This window comes from Chrysemys picta, chromosome 6, assembly GCF_011386835.1.
Source record: "Chrysemys picta bellii isolate R12L10 chromosome 6, ASM1138683v2, whole genome shotgun sequence".
Taxonomy (NCBI): domain Eukaryota; kingdom Metazoa; phylum Chordata; order Testudines; family Emydidae; genus Chrysemys; species Chrysemys picta.
Genome location: NC_088796.1, coordinates 29,942,111 through 29,961,653, shown reverse-complemented (window position 1 = coordinate 29,961,653; position 19,543 = coordinate 29,942,111). Strand labels below are relative to the sequence as shown.

Sequence of the window (19,543 nt, the reverse complement as noted above, 5' to 3'; positions counted from 1 at the left end):
TTTTAGTCTCTTGTTTGAAAAGGAAAATGTGCTTCCTCAGTGAAGTAACTTGCACCTTCCCCTTGAAATTGAAGAGTGACATATCTCTGCGGTGTGTCTGTATCATATTGCTTCTGAATTTCTCTTGCATGTCAATATGCTCTGCTGCTGCCACCAACAGTTCTTAAATTCCCTGAATTGTTTGTGTTAAAGCCATTTTTAGAATTTTGATATTTCATTTTTTTGTTCTGAAGTTTGTCTTCTGATTAGAAATACACTTTTGAGACAGAGACTAAGTGCATAGGAGAATAGGATTCTCTCTTCAGAGTTCTTTTGGCAAGGCACTTTATTTTTAATCAAGAGTTCTGTTGAGGTAATCCTATTTTGAAAGAGGGGTATTCTTGGCCTCTAATAAATTATGGGGGGCACTTTTTATTAGTCTGTATGGCAAAAGGCTTGACAGATTAGTGAACTTGAAAGGTATACTTAAATTTACAGTTTTTCTTCATAAGATTTAGTCTTTAAAAGAAAGTATTCTTCCTTTTCCCAAGGGTCCTTTGGGTCATTGTCAGAGCTGTAAAGATTTGTTCTTTTCTTCTTAAATCTATCTTATACTCTCCTGCAATCAGTAGATATCTAGCTAAACACACGTTAATCAGCGTTGAGGCTATCATCACATCAGTGAATTGGGAGAAATCTGCTGCTGGGCAATAAGAAGCACTAATTCTTTCCCCTCTTAAGAGTCTGAATTTCTAACCCTTTGACCTCCCAGGAAAGATACTAGACATTGAATAGATGTTTTTTTCTTTTAAATAACTTTTGCCTACTGTGGATTTCTAGGAACTCTCCAAAGGATCCACTACTCTATTTCATGATTAATAAAATACTTTATTGGAGCAGAGTCTGTTACCATGTTGTTGAATATTTATTTCCTTCTTTCCCTAAGTGATTTGTGAGCATCCTAATTTTAGATTATTAATGAAATATTATACTCAGATAATAAATACAGCATAGGACTTATATTTACGAATTGATATGGTCAATGATGGAAAGTCTGCCGTGACCTTTGGTAAATTGTCCCAGTAGTTAATTACCCTCACTGTTAAAAATGTATACCTTACATTCTACTTTTTGTTTTGCTAGTTGTCAGATAACTTGTCAGATAAAATAATGATTAGAATAAAGTTATTTCCCTGCTGGAAAGGCAAGGTTGACCACAACTCTGTGAAACGAAGTATAGTGCACAAATGATTTGAGATAGATGGAAAGTTCAGTTGCTATTTAAAGCAAATTATTTTCTCAGAAAACAAATTAAGGGCTTGTTCAACCCTTCTATTTCTTCTATTCATTTGTTTGCTTCTGTTTTATTTTGTAACAAATGAAATTGGGGATAACTCTTGGTTACACCCATATGAGTCAAATAAATGTTGTGTAGCGTTTAGAAAACCATTATTTAATATATATTTATTACAATTACAGAGCTAGCTACACCTCTGTCCCCTTTTGGGGTTGGGTCTCTTGTGCTTTCCTGTCTCAGGGTGGAATCTCATGATTCTTCCACTCTTAGTCCAAATTTTCAAGTTATTAGAACTCAGTTTGCATGGCTTTGTATGTGGAATACAGTTTTTGAAATGATGGTGTCAAGCTGTCTGAAGATGCTCACGGACATGAGTGCCAACCTTAGGGCAGATTGCCACAAACCCGGGCACAAGCCCCAAACTGGTTATATGTTTTGTAGGGCTGTCAAGCGATTAAAAAAATTAATCCTGATTAATTGCATTGTTAAACAATAATAGAATACCATTTATTTAAATATTTTTAGATGGTCTACATTTTCAAATATATTGATGTAAATTACAACACAGAATATAAAGTGTACAGTGCTCACTTTATATTTTTGATTACAAATATTTGCACTGTAAAAACGTTAAAAGAAATAGTATTTTTCAATTCACCTCATACAAGTACTGTAGCGCAATCTCTTTATTGTGAAAGTGTAACTTACAAATGTAGATTTTTTTTTTTATTACATAACTGCAGTCAAAAACAAAACAATAGAGCTTACGAGTCCACTCAGTCCTACTTATTGTTCAGCCAATCGCTCAGACAAACAAGTTTGGTTACAATTTACAGGACATAATGCTGCCCACTTTTTGTTTACAATCGCACCTGAAATTGAGAACAGGTGTTCACATGGCACTGATGAAGCCAGCGTCGCAAGATATTTATGTGCCAGTTACGCTAAAGATTCATATGTCCCTTCATGCTTCAACCACCATTCCAGAGGACATGCGTCCATACTGATGATGGGTTCTGCTTGATAACACTGGTCTACAATTTTTGAGAAGTCGTCTGCTTCAGAGATAAAATGTGCTATTTATTATGTATTTTGATGTGCTAAATTCAAATTTGACAATTAAAACAACTGGCTACTGTTTCTAAGATATTTAAGTTTTTACATTTTATGTCTATGTATAGATAGTAGAGTTTTTTAATCATACATGAAAAGACCTAGGTTTACAATTTGTTTATGGTTGCTTTACATGATAATATTTCACCTATCCTGTTTATGTAACACTTTAAAAATCAGCAAAAGGGTTATATAAATAAAATTTTTTATGAAACAAAAGGCAAAAAACTATGTACGTAGTTTAGTCCTATTCAGTGTCTACTCGGCGCTTCTTGGCTTGTCTCTTGTATTCATTAAATGGAGCATCCCTTGTCACTGTCCAGCAATAGTCTGCACGCATTCATGGGCTCCATTTGCCCTGATAGCATTTCTCCATTGTTGCAATGTCCTGGTGAAATCGCTCGCCGTGCTCGTCGCTCACTGCTCTGCAGTTCGGTGGAAAAAAATCTAGATGAGAGTGCAAAAAATGTATCTTTAGTGACATGTTGCAACCAAGGCTTTTGTGTGCCTTGAGGAGGTTTTCCACCAACAACCTGTAGTTGTCTGCCTTCTTGTTTCCGAGAAAATTTATTGCCACTAACTGGAAGCCTTTCCATGCCGTCTTTTCCTTGCCACGCAGTGCATGGTCAAATGCATCATCTCGAAGTTCACGAATCTGAGGACCAACAAAGACCCCTTCCTTTATCTTAGCTTCACTTAACCTTGGAAATTTTCCACGGAGGTACTTGAAAGCTGCTTGTGTTTTGTCAATGGCCTTGACAAAGTTCTTCATCAGACCCAGCTTGATGGGTAAGGGTGGTAACAAAATCTTCCTTGATTCAACAAGTCGTGGATGCTGAACACTTTTCCTGCCAGGCTCCAATGACTGTCGGAGTGACCAACCTTTCTTGATGTAGTGGGAATCTCTTGCACGACAATCCCATTCGCAGAGAAAACAGCAGTACTTTGTGTATCCAGTCTGCAGACCAAGCAAGAGAGCAACAACCTTCAAATCGCCACAAAGCTGCCACTGATGTTGGTCATAGTTTATGCACCTCAAAAGTTGTTTCATGTTGTCATAGGTTTCCTTCATATGGACTGCATGACCAACCGGAATTGATGGCAAAACATTGCCATTATGCAGTAAAACAGCTTTAAGACTCGTTTTCGATGAATCAATGAACAGTCTCCACTCATCTGGATCGTGAACGATGTTGAGGGCTGCCATTACACCATCGATGTTGCAGGCTACAAGATCACCTTCCATGAAGAAGAATGGGACAAGATCCTTTTGACGGTCACGGAACATGGAAACCCTAACATCACCTGCCAGGAGATTCCACTGCTGTAGTCTGGAGCCCAACAGCTCTGCCTTACTCTTGGATAGTTCCAAATCTCTGAAAAGGTCATTCAGTTCACCTTGTGTTATGAGGTGGTTCAGAGGAGGAGGATGGGAGAAAATGTGGGTCCTGTGACATTGATGGTTCAGGACCAGAAGTTTCATCCTCTTCCTCTTCCTCGTCTGACTCAAGTGAGAATGATTCTGGTGCATCAGGAACCGGCAGTCCTTCTCCGTGGGGTACTGGGCGTATAGCTGATGGAATGTTTGGATAATGCACAGTCCACTTTTTCTTCTTTGACACACTTTTCCCAACTGGAGGCACCATGCAGAAGTAGTAATTGCTGGTATGAACTGTTGGCTCTCTCCAAATCATTGGCACTGCAAAAGGCATAGATTTCCTTTTCCTGTTCAATCACTGGCGAAGATTTGTTGCACAAGTGTTGCAGCATATGTGTGGGGCCCACCTCTTGTCCTGATTTCCAATTTTGCAGCCAAAATAAAGGTGATAGGCTTTCTTAACCATAGTGGTTATACTGCGCTTTTGTGATGCAAAAGTCACTTCACCACAAACATAACTTCTGCTATCTGCACTGTTCACACAAGTATGAGGCATCTCTGCTCACTTTGGCTAAACAGAAATGTGTCCCTTTGCAAAATCAAACACTGACAAAGAAGAGAGCACGACACTGGATGATTTCTAGAGCTGATATAGGGCAATTTGTTCAGCAGAGTGATGTAAGCTTCGTTATGATTGCATCATCCATGACTTCTAGGAATTACATGATGCAATTCATATCATGTATGACCCAGTACCAGCTTCAGATTGTATCATTCATTGTTTTGACTAAAAAGCGAGTACTGTCCAAACCCAGTCATAGATTTATTCATAGATCCAGTCAAAGATGTATTTTAGTCATTTCTGGTTTAAATTGAGATCCCTTCCCTTTATAACTCACTCATCCTCCGCCATTCCCAAGTCAAGGGTCGTATATACTGACCCAATAGCATATCTTGACAACTAGAGCCAATCAACAATTTTAAGCATCATTTTCGTTCTCAGTGACCCAGAATTAGTGAAGTTTGATTACATTTATTTCAGAAGCATTTTGGCTGTACAGCAGTGTAACAGTCCAAAGCAGAGCGGACCCACACATGTTCATTTTAATCATCTGAGTCCGATGCCACCAGCAGAAGGTTGATTTTTCTTATTTGGTGGTTTGGATTTTGTAGTTTCCGCATTGGAGCGTTGCTCTTAAAGACATCTGAAAACATGGTCCATACCTCATCCCTCTCAGATTTTGGATAGCACTTCAGATTCTTAAACCATGGGTCAAGTGCTGTAGCTGTCTTTAGAAATCTCACATTCATACCTTCTTTGCATTTTGTCAAATCTGCTGTGAAAGTGTTCTTAAAACAAACGTGCTGGGTCATCATCTGAGACTGCTATAACATGAAATATATGGAAGAATGCAGGTAAAACAGAACACGAAACATACAGTTCTCCCCCAAGGAGTTTAGTAACAAATTTAATTTACGCATTTATTTTTTTTAATCAGCATCATCAGCATGGAAGCATGTCCTCTGGAATGGTGGCCGAAGCATGGAAGAGCATAAGAATGTTTAGCATATCTGGCATGTAAAAACCTTGCAACTCCGGCTACGGAAGTGCCATGCGAATACCTCTTCTCACTTTCTGGTGACATTGTAAATAAGAAGCAGGCAGCAGTATCTCCCATAAATGTAAACAAACTTGTTTGTCCTAGTGATTGGCTTAACAAGAAGTAGGACTAAGTAGACTTGTGGGCTCTAAAGTTTTACATTGTTTTGTTTTTGAGTGCAGTTATGTATTTAAAAAAAAATCTACATTTGTAAGTTACGTTTCATGATAAAGACATTGCACTGCAGTACTTGTATGAAATGAATTGAAAAATACTATTTAAACATTTTACAGTGAAAATATTTGTAATAAGAATAATTTAAAGGGAATACTGTACACTCTGTATTCTGTGTTGTAATTTAAATCCACTATATTTGAAAATGTAGAAAAAATCCAAAAATATTTAATACATTTCAGTTGGTATTCTATTGTTTAACAGTGCAATTAATCACAATTAATTTTTTAAAACTCGATTGATTTTTTTTTTGTTATTGCAATTAATCAGCAGCCATAATGTTTTGTATTAGATTTCATCAATCAAGTAACAAATGTGAACTTGACAAGCACTATAACAGACAGTCCCCTGGGGCACTCCAGTTTATCTTGTCACCCGTGCAAGCCTGCGTTTGTCATAGATGGTCCCTTCCACCAAAAATCACAATGATATTCTGGTTACTCCAAATCCCAAAGGGCCAGTCACTTACCACAGGTCAGTTATGTCTTAGATCTCTCGCCAAAGACAATGCTTGTAGCCAATTCTGTAATAAACTAACTAAAGATTTATTAATTAGGAAAAAGAAATGAGTTATTTACAAGGTTAAAGCAGATAACCATACACACACATGTGTTACAGCCTTAAGTTCCAAAAAGGTGATAGTAGCTGCTATATATGCAAGCACTATATGTCTTTTAGGGCTAACCAAACTAAGTGACTTGGGATCCCTGGCTTATGCTTAGAACTATTGCCCTCTCCCAATTCCAAGCAGCATAGTAATGATGATTTCTCCTTAACGAGGATTTCTATTCCCTTCCCCTAGCGTTCAATCTGTGATGGGATGAGGACTTGTGCACCTAGAATCATAAAATCGTAGGACTGGAAGGGACCTCGAGAGGTCATCTAGTCCAGTCCCCTGCTGTCTTCATAGGTGTGAGGGAAGCAATCAACAAAGTATTTTGTCCACTGATATTCTATAATGGTTTGTCTGGTGCTATAGGCCTTCTTTTGTTGGAGGAGGAGATGATGTCTCTTGTGGTAGACTAGTATATTGCACTTGGTAATGCTTCTCTCCTGGCTGTGGGGTTTATAATCTTAGCACACTTTTTATAGTTACAGAGCAAACACTTAAATATCACCTGATGATGCGGATAATATTAGTAAGATTAATACATGCAGCATCATACAAGCATTTCATAAAGTCTAAACACTAAATACATTCTTAAAACATTCTTAACATTCTTAATACATTAATACATTCTTAAAACTCTAATATCTATTTTAACAATAGTAACACACAGGTGAGCCAGATTGGTTTCCAGCAATGCATTTGTCATTTGTGTTCAGTGAGGCTTAGGGGCCTTGGCATGAACTGGCACCTCATCTGCCAGCATCACAGATAGCACTTTGGAAGAAAAGCTATAGAAGCTTATGCTTGAAAGAAGCAGGGAGAATAAGACTTGCCCAAGACCAATATAGCAAATCCGCGTCAGTATTTTGGAGTAAAAGTTTATGGTTTCCAGTCCCAAAATCAATCCATCAAACCACAATCATGCTCAGCTCTCTAAAACTGGGCTTAGAAACACAAATGTGTTCAGGAAGGTTTGCCTTGTTAGTCCATCTAGAAAACTTAGTTAAGGTTGCTCATGTGGTTTTCTTATCAGTGTTGACACTGAAAATCCAGGAAATAACATTAATATTTATGCCAACCTTAACTTGCATGTTCTTCTATCCAAACATAATCCTAAATCAGTCATACTTCAAAGCCAGGTCCCTTTCTGTTCCATCAAATTATCACTGACAATGCTTGATAATGAAAAGGATTGGTCCATGAGATTCTCTGTTGCTGTGTATTGGTATGCACATTTCCAAAGAGCTTGTTTGGTACGGGTACTTAGATTTCTATACAAAACTGCCCCTTATTCCCTTTCATCTTTTTTATGTTCTGTATTTCCATTCAACTGTAGTCCGTCATCTCATTTTGATTTACAATTAAACTATACATATCAATAATTTATAACTGATGGGCCAAGGTTATATGGGTGATACATGTTTATAAGTGGTGTAAAATAGTCTGTGGTGTTGCACATGAAGCCACTAATAGAAGGATATGAGAAACTATCATTTAAAGTATCCCTACTCAACTTCTACTCACTGTGTGTAAGTTACATCTTCTTGGACCCACTTAACAATATTTAACTTGTATAGGGACACTGTAGGGAAATAATACATATCAGTGATATAATTTAAAAAAATTAATATGTTCTGTTCCATTCTGCTGTCTGCTTCCATTCTTTCAGGACGAGAAAACACTGCCTTTTTTGAAATCATACAATTAAGTTAATTAATGTAAAAGAAAAAAATTCATATTGTCTGTATGAAGTCTATACATTGCTTCATGAATCAGTCCCTTTTTTATTGATATTTTCTATCCAGTTTAGTAGTTCACAGCATTTTAACTGTTTAACACGCTATCTCTTATGAACACTAAAATTTCTAGCAGTAACAGTAGTTTGATTCTGAAGATGTTTTTGTAGGTGTCGAACGGAGTATGAAAACAGAGATCAAGCAGCAAAAGGTGATGAGGCTACTCGAAAACAATTTCATGCTTTTGTGCTTTTCTTAGCTGAACTTTATCTTAACCTCGAGGTAAGAAAAAAGTTCTGTATCGTGGCCCTTTTTTGTTACTCATTTAAAATTTCTTTTAAAAAAAAAACAGATTAATAAAATTTGATCTTCTATTTTAATCTTTTATGTCATTGAACCTTTAACCATCTAGGGACTTCAAAACTGATTCATTATCATCAGTCTCAGAAAACAACCCAAGAACAAGCCATTTAGAGACTAAAAATGCTTCTAATAAATCATAATAAGAGCAACTTTCTTAGTCAGTATTTGATGTGGATGCTGTCTATCTTTCTTTCTTAAGCTAGGGCAAACCAGTCAGCATGAGGTGTCTCCTTTCTCTGTTTTGAAATGAGATTTTTGCCTGGTGAAACCACCACAATATATATTACTGTACTCAAATCCAAGAACCAGCTGATAGGGGAAGTTCCTTCCTAACTCTTATCAGTTAGAACTTGGCTTATGCCTTGAAGCATGCCAGTTCATTTTCCATATATATGATGATTTTTTTATCTTACCCTGGTGAGTTTCATCGGTAAATATGTGATGAGATTTTTAGAACGTATATTTCCTTTCATTGGTTTTTAAATTTGGTGCATGTTTCAATTAAATTGAATGTTCCAATAAGTTAAATATGTGCTTTGCTGTTTTGGGGAACCTAATCACAAAAGAAATGTATGTATTGCACATTAATTTTTTTTATAACTAGACCTCAAAAAAGCCATTTATAAATTCATAGATTCTAGGACTGGAAGGGACCTCAAGAGGTCATCGAGTCCAGTCCCCTGCCCGCATGGAAGGACCAAATACTGTCTAGACCATCCCTGATAGACATTTATCTAACCTACTCTTAAATATCTCCAGAGATGGAGATTCCACAACCTCCCTAGGCAATTTATTCCAGTGTTTAACCACCCTGACAGTTAGGAACTTTTTCCTAATGTCCAACCTAGACCTCCCTTGCTGCAGTTTAAGCCCATTGCTTCTTGTTCTATCCTTAGAGGCTAAGGTGAACAAGCTTTCTCCCTCCTCCTTACGACACCCTTTTAGATACTTGAAATTTGCTCATTTGCTGATGGCAGTCAGACTTTTCCCAGGTGACAGCCATCAGGTCTTGCAGAATCTAACCTTTATTTTAAAAAACAGTTTCTAGAACTTCTAATTACAAAGAGAACTTTCCAAATGTGATCTGGAGGGGAAATAGGGCACGTAATGGTGTGGTAGAAAGGTTTTTATTCTCAAGAGCTTGGGATGACCTTTGTCACTCATGAATGGGGAAGTGTCACACGCATTTATGTAGGTCCTCCCAAACAAGTGCTAATACAGTCATTATGCAATACCATCCAGCAAGTATGCTGTATGTCAAATTTTATAGAAAAGCTACTTCAGAATTTTTTTTGGAGTTTTTATTAAACTTTTTCATATTCCTCCACCTGTCAAGTCCAATTGCTGTATTATCACATCGACCTGTACAGAATTGAAGAGGGGAAACCTTTATAGCAAACTTTAGAAATAATTTGAATCCATTTTAAGTGTTCAGACATGGTTTTTGGTCATTTGTAGATTAAGGGAACAAAAGGGCAAGTAATGCGAGCAGAGATTCTGCAGACTGGCCTTCGGGAATTACTGAATGCGCTTTTTTCTAATCCTGTGGACAACAATTTGATTTGTGCAGTAAAGTTACTGAAGGTAGGAAGAGTTCAATATTCAGTGTTTTCTTTCTTTTAAAAGTATATTGTAACTGCTACTTTTTGTAAACTTAAATGTTGATGAAATGTTGCAGGTTTTGTCATAATATAACCAGATTGCCCTGCTGTATGAAAGTAAGTACTTGACCAACACTACCTTTTTATATGAAAATATAAGTTCTCTGTTGAGATCAAATAACACCAAGATATATTTTAAAAAAAATTGCTAGTTCATTATTATTGCTTTCATATTTTCATGTTAAAATAGCTCCTTAAAGTGATTGCTATATTTTTTGATAGTTGCCTCTGAGGTAAGGAGAGAGAAAACATTGCCTGCCAGTGATGAAAAGTGCAAGGAATGCAATATAGCAGTTGCTATAGTTTCTGCTGGTAAACTGCAGATTATCTATAAAAGTATATTAAGAGCTGAAATCATTAATATCATTTTATGTGTAGCCATAACAAATGCAAATATGTTTGTTTCAAAACATTTGAAAAGCATTTGCTCCTTTGCACACAGAGCTCTTCTTCGGGTCTGGAAAACTTACTCAGGGCTTGTTTACATTCTGCAGCACAGCTCACCACTTAGTGAAGACACTGCTTATGCCTTTCTCCCATCCATGTGGGTATCCCGAGAGGTGGTAGCTGTGTCGAAGGGAGAAGCCCTCCTGTCAACATAGTGCTGTCTGCACTGGGGGGTTAGGTTGGTATAACTTTGTTGCTTAGGGGGGTGGATTTTCCTGAGCGATGTAGCTATACTGACATAAGTTGGTAGTATAGACCAGGTTTCTCAACCCATGGGTCAGGACCCAAAATTGGGTCTCCAGCATGTTTCAAAAGGTCGCATGGCAGCTCCTGTCCCAAGGGGATGGCTGTGCTTGCCTACCTCTTCCAGGCACTGCAACCTCTGGGGTCCCAGAGCCCCTCAGGTTTGGCCCAATGTCATGATGATGGGAGTCCGGATATGCCAGTTTGAGTGAGTGGCACTACAACCCCCAGGTCACAACTCCACTCTCACAAATTTGGTCCAGTCAAGGAGGCAGGGCCAAACTTGAGCGGTGCTGCAACCCCGGAAGTTGCAATGCCTGGAGCAGAGCGCCGTGCCAAGTCCAGCCAGCCCCACAGCACAAGAACTGCAGGAGCCATCACTGTTGGGTGAGTGCAGGGCAGGATTCAACTGAAACCACCCCATTGCCTCTACTGCCAGACTGTTTTTAGTGCAGGGGCAGGCAAACGTTTTGGCCTGAGGGCCGCATTGGGTTTCCAAAATTGTATGGAGGGCTGGTTAGGGGACGCTGTGCCGCCCCAAACAGCCAGGCCCAGCCCCCGTCCCCTATCTACCCCCCTTGCTTCTCACCCCCTGATGGCGCCCCTGGGACTCCTGCCCCATCCAACCCCCCTGTCCCCTGACGGCCCCCTGGGGCCCCTATCCTATCCAGCCGCCCCGCTCACTGTCCCCTGACCACCCTCAGAACCCCAGCGCCGGACTGCCCCCCCCCTCCGCCCCATCCAACCCCCCCCCTTCCCAATTGCCACCTGGGACCCCTGTCCCCATTCAACCCCCCCTTTTCTCCATCCTCTGACTGCCCCAACCGCTATCCACACCCCTGCCCCCGACCACCACCACCCCGAACTCACCTGTCCTCTATCCAACCCCCTCTGCTCCCTGTCCCCTTACTGCACTACCTGGTGCAGTGGCTGGTGGCGCTAAAGCCACGCTGCCCAGAGCACCAGGACAGGCAGCCGTGCCACCCGGCTGGAGCCAGTCTCTCCACCACGCAGCACAGAGCACCGCTGCGCTGCCTGGTAGGAGGTTGCAGCCCTGCGGCCAAGAACATTGCACTTGCAGTGCAGTGAGCTGAGGCTGTGGGGGAGGGGCAACAGCAGGGAGGGGCCAGGGGCTAGCCTCCCAGGCCAGAAGCTCAGGGGCCGGGCAGGAGGGTCCTGCGGGCCAGATGTGGCCCGCGGACTGTAGTTTGCCTTAAAAGGAGACCTACACAACACTTTCAAAAGATGAGACTAGGAGCTTACATTCAAATTTTGCTATACACTAAAATCATGGACTAAATAGAAACACTGGATTTATGGCTTATTACAACAATCTATAGCCTGCTAACACTCCCACCCCCCTGCCCAGTTGCTGCTGCTCCCTCCTGTTTCCTTTCCTACCTGTGATGACAACAGGCCACTTTGCCTTGAATGGTCCTTTTTAAATATGTGTTAACTACTTATGCTAAATAATCTGTTTCATCTTGTATTTATCTCTGACAACTGATCTATATTACAGAGTTAATTGGATATAAGGCAGCTTATTTTGACGTAACTCTGTAAGCACCTACACTGAAATGTAGCTCCCTCCCATGTAACTTGACCACTACACCAACTTAACTCCACCTTCACGAGAGGCATAGTACTTAGGTCAATGTAGGCCGTGGCTACACTCGAAACTCTAAAGTGCTGCTTCGGGAGCGCTCCCGCGGCAGCGCTTTGAAGTGTGAGTGTGGTCGCGCGCCAACGCTGGGAGAGAGCTCTCCTAGCGCTGCAGGTACTCCACCTCCACGAGGGGATTAGCTTACAGCGCTGGGAACGTGGCTTCCAGCGCTGGGGCACTGTTTACACTGGCGCTTTACAGCGCTGTAACTTGCTGCGCTCAGGGGGGTGTTCTTTCACACCCCTGAGCGAGAAAGTTGCAGCGCTGTAAAGCGCCAGTGTAGCCGTAGTCACAGTTAGGTCAATGCAGTGTCAGTGTAGACACTCTAAGCAGACAGAAGAGAGTTCTCCCATCGGCTTAATACCACCACCTCCATGAGAAGCCCCCTCCTGCCGACATAGCACTGGATTTTTCACATCCCTGAGCAACGTAGTTATACCAAAGTAAGTGAGTAGTGTAGACCTTGCATAAATTTCCCAGACATGAAGAGCTCTTTGTAAGCTCAAAAGCTTGTCTCTCTCATCAACAGAAGTTGGTCCAATAAAATATATTATCTCACCCACCTTGTCTCTCTAATATCCTGAGACTGACATGGCTACAACAACGCTGCATAGAACAGTTGGAAGTTTTGGCAGATAAGTAAAGGAGCAATTGGTTGTTTTGTTTTTGTTTTGTTTTGGTTGTTTTAAAATGTAAAATTTATTTGCATTGTTTGAGTCTGCACATAACGTGCAATTCATTGAGAATCTAAGCAGTTCATCTTTAACAATTGCAATTTAAGAAAAATAAAATTCACTTTTTTTCTTGGGTTGATATCTAGTTACAGCAATGGTTGTGACATCACGAGTATAATTGGTGTTGGAGAACAGGAGATCATGATGTTCTGAAAACTGCTTCTATGATATCATCCAGGGTTTTTGCAACTAGAAATAAACCAAAAACAACCTCTACTTCAAATAAATAAAATTCAAATTTGAATATGTAAAATTAGGCTTCTGAAACCATATTTAATTAAGTAGCCTGATATTCACAGGTGCTGAGCTCCCTATGATTTAGTTATGAGCTGACTGGGTGCTGCAGATGCTAAGCGCTCTGAAAAGTCATTTCTTTAGGTACTAAATGTAGGCTTTTATGTCTTCATTTTAAATGTCCAAGCTTGGAATTTTTGAAAATATCTACAGTAGAACTAATATAAATTAAAAATGTGGAGCTCTTTATGAAGGTTTATTTTATGTCTGCAGCATTAAGATTTGGGGGAGTTAATCTTATTTTAAAAAAATAAGTGAGGGGTACAGGCACAAAGATTTCTATTCCTTCTGTAGCTTTTTTTCGTATTTCACACTTTTTTATTCATTGTGTATTTCAAACAGCATTTAATCTGTTTTACATAGATTTGTGGTTGAATATTTACTACACCTGATGAAAGATCCTGAGTAGTTCATGAAGTCTGTGTAGAAATAAATGTTTGGCCTTTTCCATTAAGGTAATACAAATAACTCTCTGGCTTACAGCGACCATGGATATCTGCCCTCAGTTACAAGTTAAAACTACTAATCAAATATTTGATTGTAGTTGGCTTATCAAATGATCTACTGTATTTTGTTATCTTTTGTTTTTGAAGTCATCAGGACAAACATGCATTTCAAAATCATTCATCTAAGACGGTGGTACCAGTAGAATCGTTCTATATTAAAAGAAGTGTTGCTATCTTTTGTTAATTGGGTATTATATGGGATTTAACTTGGCAACAATTAAGTGGCATTTTCTAACTACAGAAAATATAGCAATGTAACTTTAAAAATATTTTACTTTGTATGTAGTAAACTATAATCTCAAAGGATCCCAAAAGAGTTTAACAATATATATAGCACCAGTGAAATACAGCAACTCTGAGGCTGTAGGTCAGCAACCAGCTAGTGTACAGTACACAATAGTGGAGGCAGGGGAAATTTTGACAAAGATCACAGGCAAATCCTGGCTCTTCTGAGAGTGCCAAGATATTGTTAATCCCTGCACAGAGCAGTCAAGACGGCCTTGATTTTTTTTTTTATGCTGTCAACAGTAAGGTGCATTGTACTAAATTTCTATTCCTCTGAGTGAAGAAGGGCCAGATCAGTCTGGTTGGAAGTCTGTTTATTGAGTCTAGCTTTATATATGATATATTACTCAATAGACCAACATTAGCAATTGCCATAAAATGCATCAATCATAACTTCATTAGGAAAAAATAGATATATTACATTTTAGTAATAAGGGTTGAAATCTTTCAGGGACAGAATTTCAAATGAGTCAAAAGTCAAAATTTCAGGTAAGGTCTAATCGTGCTGCTTTCTTTCATACCTGTAGCCATATTAGTCTTTTGTGATTCATGGAAGTTCTAAACTTGCATATAAACTGTGTTCTTTTTCTCTTCTTTAATTTCAGATATCCTAAAAATACTTTTTTTTTTAAAATGTGGAATTTGGGAACTTAGTACCAGTTTGTTTAGCTTTTTGTCATAAATCTAAATAAATATTACTTTTATTGCAAAATTTAACTTTGAGATAACATTGAAGTTTATCTTTCTCATGGTATTTTGGCCTAATTGCAAGACCTCTGAGGTAATGCCTACACTAAGTACTCTAGGGAGAGCTACTCATCTTCCAGTGATATGTGGGTTTTTGGGCAAACCCAGTGATCTATCCCTCTTTTTAAGGGAAAGAATTATAAAAATAGTAAAATAGAAAAGTCCTCGTTGCTTGAAAAATACCTTCAGGTTGTGTGCACATGTTTAAAGAGTGAACCTTATGTGACTGTTTTAAAGCCTTGTGAGGTTATTGAAGAGTTGTTTTCAAATTGTGGTTAGTGTAAAGTCCTGAAGATAACATAAATGGCAACAGGGCTGGTCATTCAACTTCTAAGTAGCATTAAAGAGTGGAAGCTTCAGTGACCAAACTCACATTGTTTACAGAAACCAAAGGCCAGCTGTTGATGAACTGCCAACTCAATTTAATGAGAATTCATCAACTTATACAGTCCTGTAATGTTATGAAATTAAAGACATCTAGAAAATCAAGGTTGGCTTTTCCTTTAGGGTAGTCAAAAAATGTGTCTACACTTGTCACAGAATTCCATGAACCGAAATAACTTTGCTTTTTAAGATTTTATGTAGTGAACTTACATGCTTTTTTATTAATAAAATATGCTCCCCCTTTTTTTTAGTTGACCGGGTCAGTTTTGGAAGATGCATGGAAAGAAAAAGGAAAGACTGATATGGATGAAATGGTTCAGAGAATTGAAAATGTCGTCCTGGATGCAAATTGCAGCAGGTGGGAAGAAAAATTAGTTGATCATTAATTCTTCAATGCATTCCCTTACTCATGTGTGGGGTTTTCCTACTTCTTCTTCAGAGCTGTATGTGAATTTGAATACAGTAGAAATATTAAGTATGTCAGTGTGAAGAATGCATTCTTTTCAGAGTTATAGTAACCTTAATGGTCTTTGTTCTTATGGGCCATGAGGTAATATACTTTATGCTAGGATATTCCCACACAGCAAATCCTGTTTCTAAAGAATGACTGGGAAATTTGTACATGTATAAATTAGATAGTTTAAGAAATTAATAAAGATTTTAACCTTAGGTGTTAAAATACCTTTTTAGTGCTATACTTCGATAGTGGACATTATAATTATTGCATTTGTTGAAGAAACTTTATCAGTTACAATATTTCTTGGTTTTGTTCACAATTTACCACCTTGGAAATTTATATACCATATATGATGACTGGTTACTATAGAATACCATGAATATTGTATGTTTGACTGCTAATATATCTCCATTATATTCATTAATTTGAACCAACAGCACTTCCAAAATGAACTGCTGTGCAGAAGAGTTAAGATTAGTTTTCTAAGAGAATATGTTGGATGCTATAATTATAAGTGGCAAAACTGTTCCTGCTAGAGTATCTTGCATAGAATATGTTGATTCAAGACATTGTGAGGGAGATTGACTTCACTAGTCTGAGGATTTATTGACTTTATTCAGTGTCGCTGATCATCCCCAATGATTATTCTGCTGCCACGATACATCCTCTGTCTCTTATGGATCTGATTAGAGATTGGAGAAACAATGGAGGAGTGGCTGGGTAAATGTCACTCTACTACATTCAGCTTCTGGACTTCTACATAGAAATCTGGGCAGGAGTTTATTCCATCCCTTTGAGTCCTTCCAAGGCTGCTATTACACAGTTATAGTGGGATCCAGACAATTGCAGCAGGTCTCCTGTCAGAGGGAGGAAGGCCAGTGGATCAGTAGTTGTCCCTGCAGAAGCCCTGTTACTGCTCAGTAGCATCTGTGGCAGGTATTGCACCTGAGAGCTTCTGGCTTTGTATGGAAGGAGATTCATATTTGTGGATCGCCAAGATCATTGGGAATGGGAGGACCTACAGCCTCCAAAATCCATGGTAACCAAAGCCTCTCTCACCAGAGGAAAAAGTCAAAGGTAAATTCAGATAAGTGAATGTTGTTGAGTTTTCATCCCCCCAGCTTTCTTATGCAGGCTTTTCGGTGGGAGGGGTAATAATTAGTGAAATTGCCATCTTGATGTAAGATCACAGATGGCAATGCTGACATGAAAGAGAATGTTACAGACTCTGCTTGATTCAGTCTTGCTTCAGGTTTGATATTTTAATGGAAATGGAAGTATTGTCTATTGCATATCATCTTTTCAATTAACTATGAGGGGGGAAATCAAATCCCTGAATTTGTGCCTTCTGTAGATCTAGTTGAGAGAAAGTAGTATAAAATCCATCTCCCTGCATCCAGACCCTGATGAGGAAAGAGAATTTATCCAAAATAAATCCTGGAACAAAACAAATTTGAAGGATTTATTGTCTTCAAGGTGTAACTTTATAAAGAAAACCATGTCCTCCAATTACCCAGTACTGTGACCTCCTGAACATAATTGGATTTTTTTGTTCTGTTGCACCAACTTTATGGCTGTTAGCCACTTTACATAAATCAAAAGCCTTGGCAGTATCTTGGATTTTGCTTACTATTAACACTCAACTTTTTAAATAATTTGTGAGTTGTTACTTTTCATGATTTTATTATGCTATATGCTCATCAATAATTTTTTTTTTTTTTTTAGAACAAGTGAGCTTGGAAACATGACATTTAATTTTTTTCTCTCATTGCACACATTTCATTGCCATTGATTAAACTACAATATCTTCCTTCATAAAAATAGGTAAGGGAAAAAACGGACTATAAGCGATACTGTCAGCTATAAGTCCAAAATGATGATGATTGAGTTAAATAACTAAAGTTTTGGGAAAGATTCCTCAAACCTAGACAGTCATACAGTAGACATCTGGGAAAATTTCATGTTACTCATAAGAGGCATAATGGGAACGATGATGATTGTTCTTCTATTCTCTTATCATCATGTTCCTATTACGCCTCTGGCATTTAGGGCAGTGACAAAGCTCCTCCACTCCTGTCTGTTTCTGGCAAGCCTTTCAATGGTTCCCAGCTGTGCCCCAGGTTTTTCAGGTTGGCTTCCACAGCTCTTCGCCATTTTGTTTTCAGGCGGCTTCGTTTTCGCTTGCCTTCAGGTGTCCATCTTATTGCTACTCTGGTGATGGAATCAGTTTCCATCCAAAGCACATGAGCGATCGATCTCCAGCGCCTCCTAGCAGTGATGGTGCTGAGATCCTCTTGGCTGCACTATGTCAATAGATCTTGATTTGAGATTGTTCTGGGCCAAAAGATACAGAGGATTTTTCTGAGGCAGATTGTATGGAATGAAGACAGTTTGGACATGTCATACTTTCTCATTTCCCCAAGAACAGTACAGCCTCTAATTTTATAAATAGTTACTTATACATCTAATAGTTTTGTTATTTGTTTCATGTTGCACTGGTTCTAAGAGGATGTGTTAGCTAAAATAGGGAAGGAACTTGCCATTTGTAATTGTATTGTGCAACGCATAAGAAGTGAGTAAAGATGTAAAACATCATTTGAATGTATTAATATTATGTGTACTGTTTAGTCATACATAAGTGTAAAATGTAATATCCCGGGGGGCTATATTTAACATTTCAATGTGATTCTCTTGCATGCACCTCTACCTTGATATAACGCTGTCCTCGGGAGCCAAAAAATCTTACCGCGTTATAGGTGAAACCGCGTTATATCGAACTTGCTTTGATCCACCGGAGTGCACAGCCCGCCCCTCCCCCCCCCCCCCAGAGCACTGCTTTACCGCGTTATATCTGAATTCGTGTTATATCGGGTGGCGTTATATCGAGGTAGAGGTGTACTTGTTTTCTGTAATTGATTACGTTATACAATCAGAATTACTTCACTACATCCAGGGTAAGAAACTAGCTCACATATGTGTTCATTCAAAATCAATTGTGGTGGCATTTCCTAAAACCATTTTACTGTAGATTTGTTTAGTAACTATTAGGGTTTTGATATCTTACTGGTTTAACAACTGTTTCTCTTCCCCCTACCTTTAGCTATAAATATGTGTGAAGCATGCACTTTAAATTATTTTAAGGGACTTGGACTTAAATAGTAGCATATGCAGTGTTACAGAGGTGTTGGATTGTAAAGAATCTTGGGGTTGTTGTTTTTTTACATTTTAATACAAAGTATTGAATCAGTCCTTGGTGCTTTTTGTCTATTTGCAGAGATGTAAAACAGATGCTACTGAAACTAGTAGAACTACGCTCAAGTAACTGGGGTAGAGTTCACGTAACCTCAACATATAGGGAAGCAACACCTGAAAATGACCCCAACTATTTTATGGTATGAATATACTCCAAAACTTCAAATGTTCAAGTTGATTTATATTCATAAAGAAAGGCATAGAAATTTTGTTAACCTTGATAGATGTTCTGGAAGTAGTAAAGGCAATGAATGATTATCCTGCTTATATTAAATATGTGTATAATTTACTGTGTCGTTTCAATTTTAGAATGAACCAACATTTTACACCTCTGAGGGTGTTCCTTTCACTGCAGCAGACCCAGGTATGTCTCCAGCTTAGTATAGCTATATATTTCTTAGGAAAATGACTAAGTTGAGGAGGCCCTGTCCAAATAGGCACAAAGTATAAACCATTTTTAAATAATGGAAATGAATGCAGTTTCAATGGCAAATAGTGTGAAGACGGTAACGCAAACAAGTGATTGAATCCTTCTAGTGTGCCCACAGATGGGGACCAG

General features: G+C 38.7%; 1 protein-coding gene across 4 annotated transcripts in view; it reads left to right on the top strand.

The window, feature by feature from the left end:
* Positions 1–19,543, top strand: part of PAIP1 (poly(A) binding protein interacting protein 1) — a 37,812-nt gene that overhangs the window by 13,126 nt on the left and 5,143 nt on the right. For 2 of the 4 annotated variants that reach the window (XM_005282189.4, XM_005282191.5), the window contains exons 5-9: positions 8,119–8,230; positions 9,770–9,895; positions 15,527–15,633; positions 19,007–19,124; positions 19,294–19,348. In XM_005282189.4, the coding sequence (XP_005282246.3) occupies positions 8,119–8,230; positions 9,770–9,895; positions 15,527–15,633; positions 19,007–19,124; positions 19,294–19,348 (518 nt within the window). Of the gene's footprint in view, positions 1–8,106; positions 8,231–9,769; positions 9,896–15,526; positions 15,634–17,457; positions 17,557–19,006; positions 19,125–19,293; positions 19,349–19,543 lie in introns of all 4 variants that reach the window. The other 2 variants (XR_010602158.1, XM_065598899.1) reach the window with 2 other exon arrangements.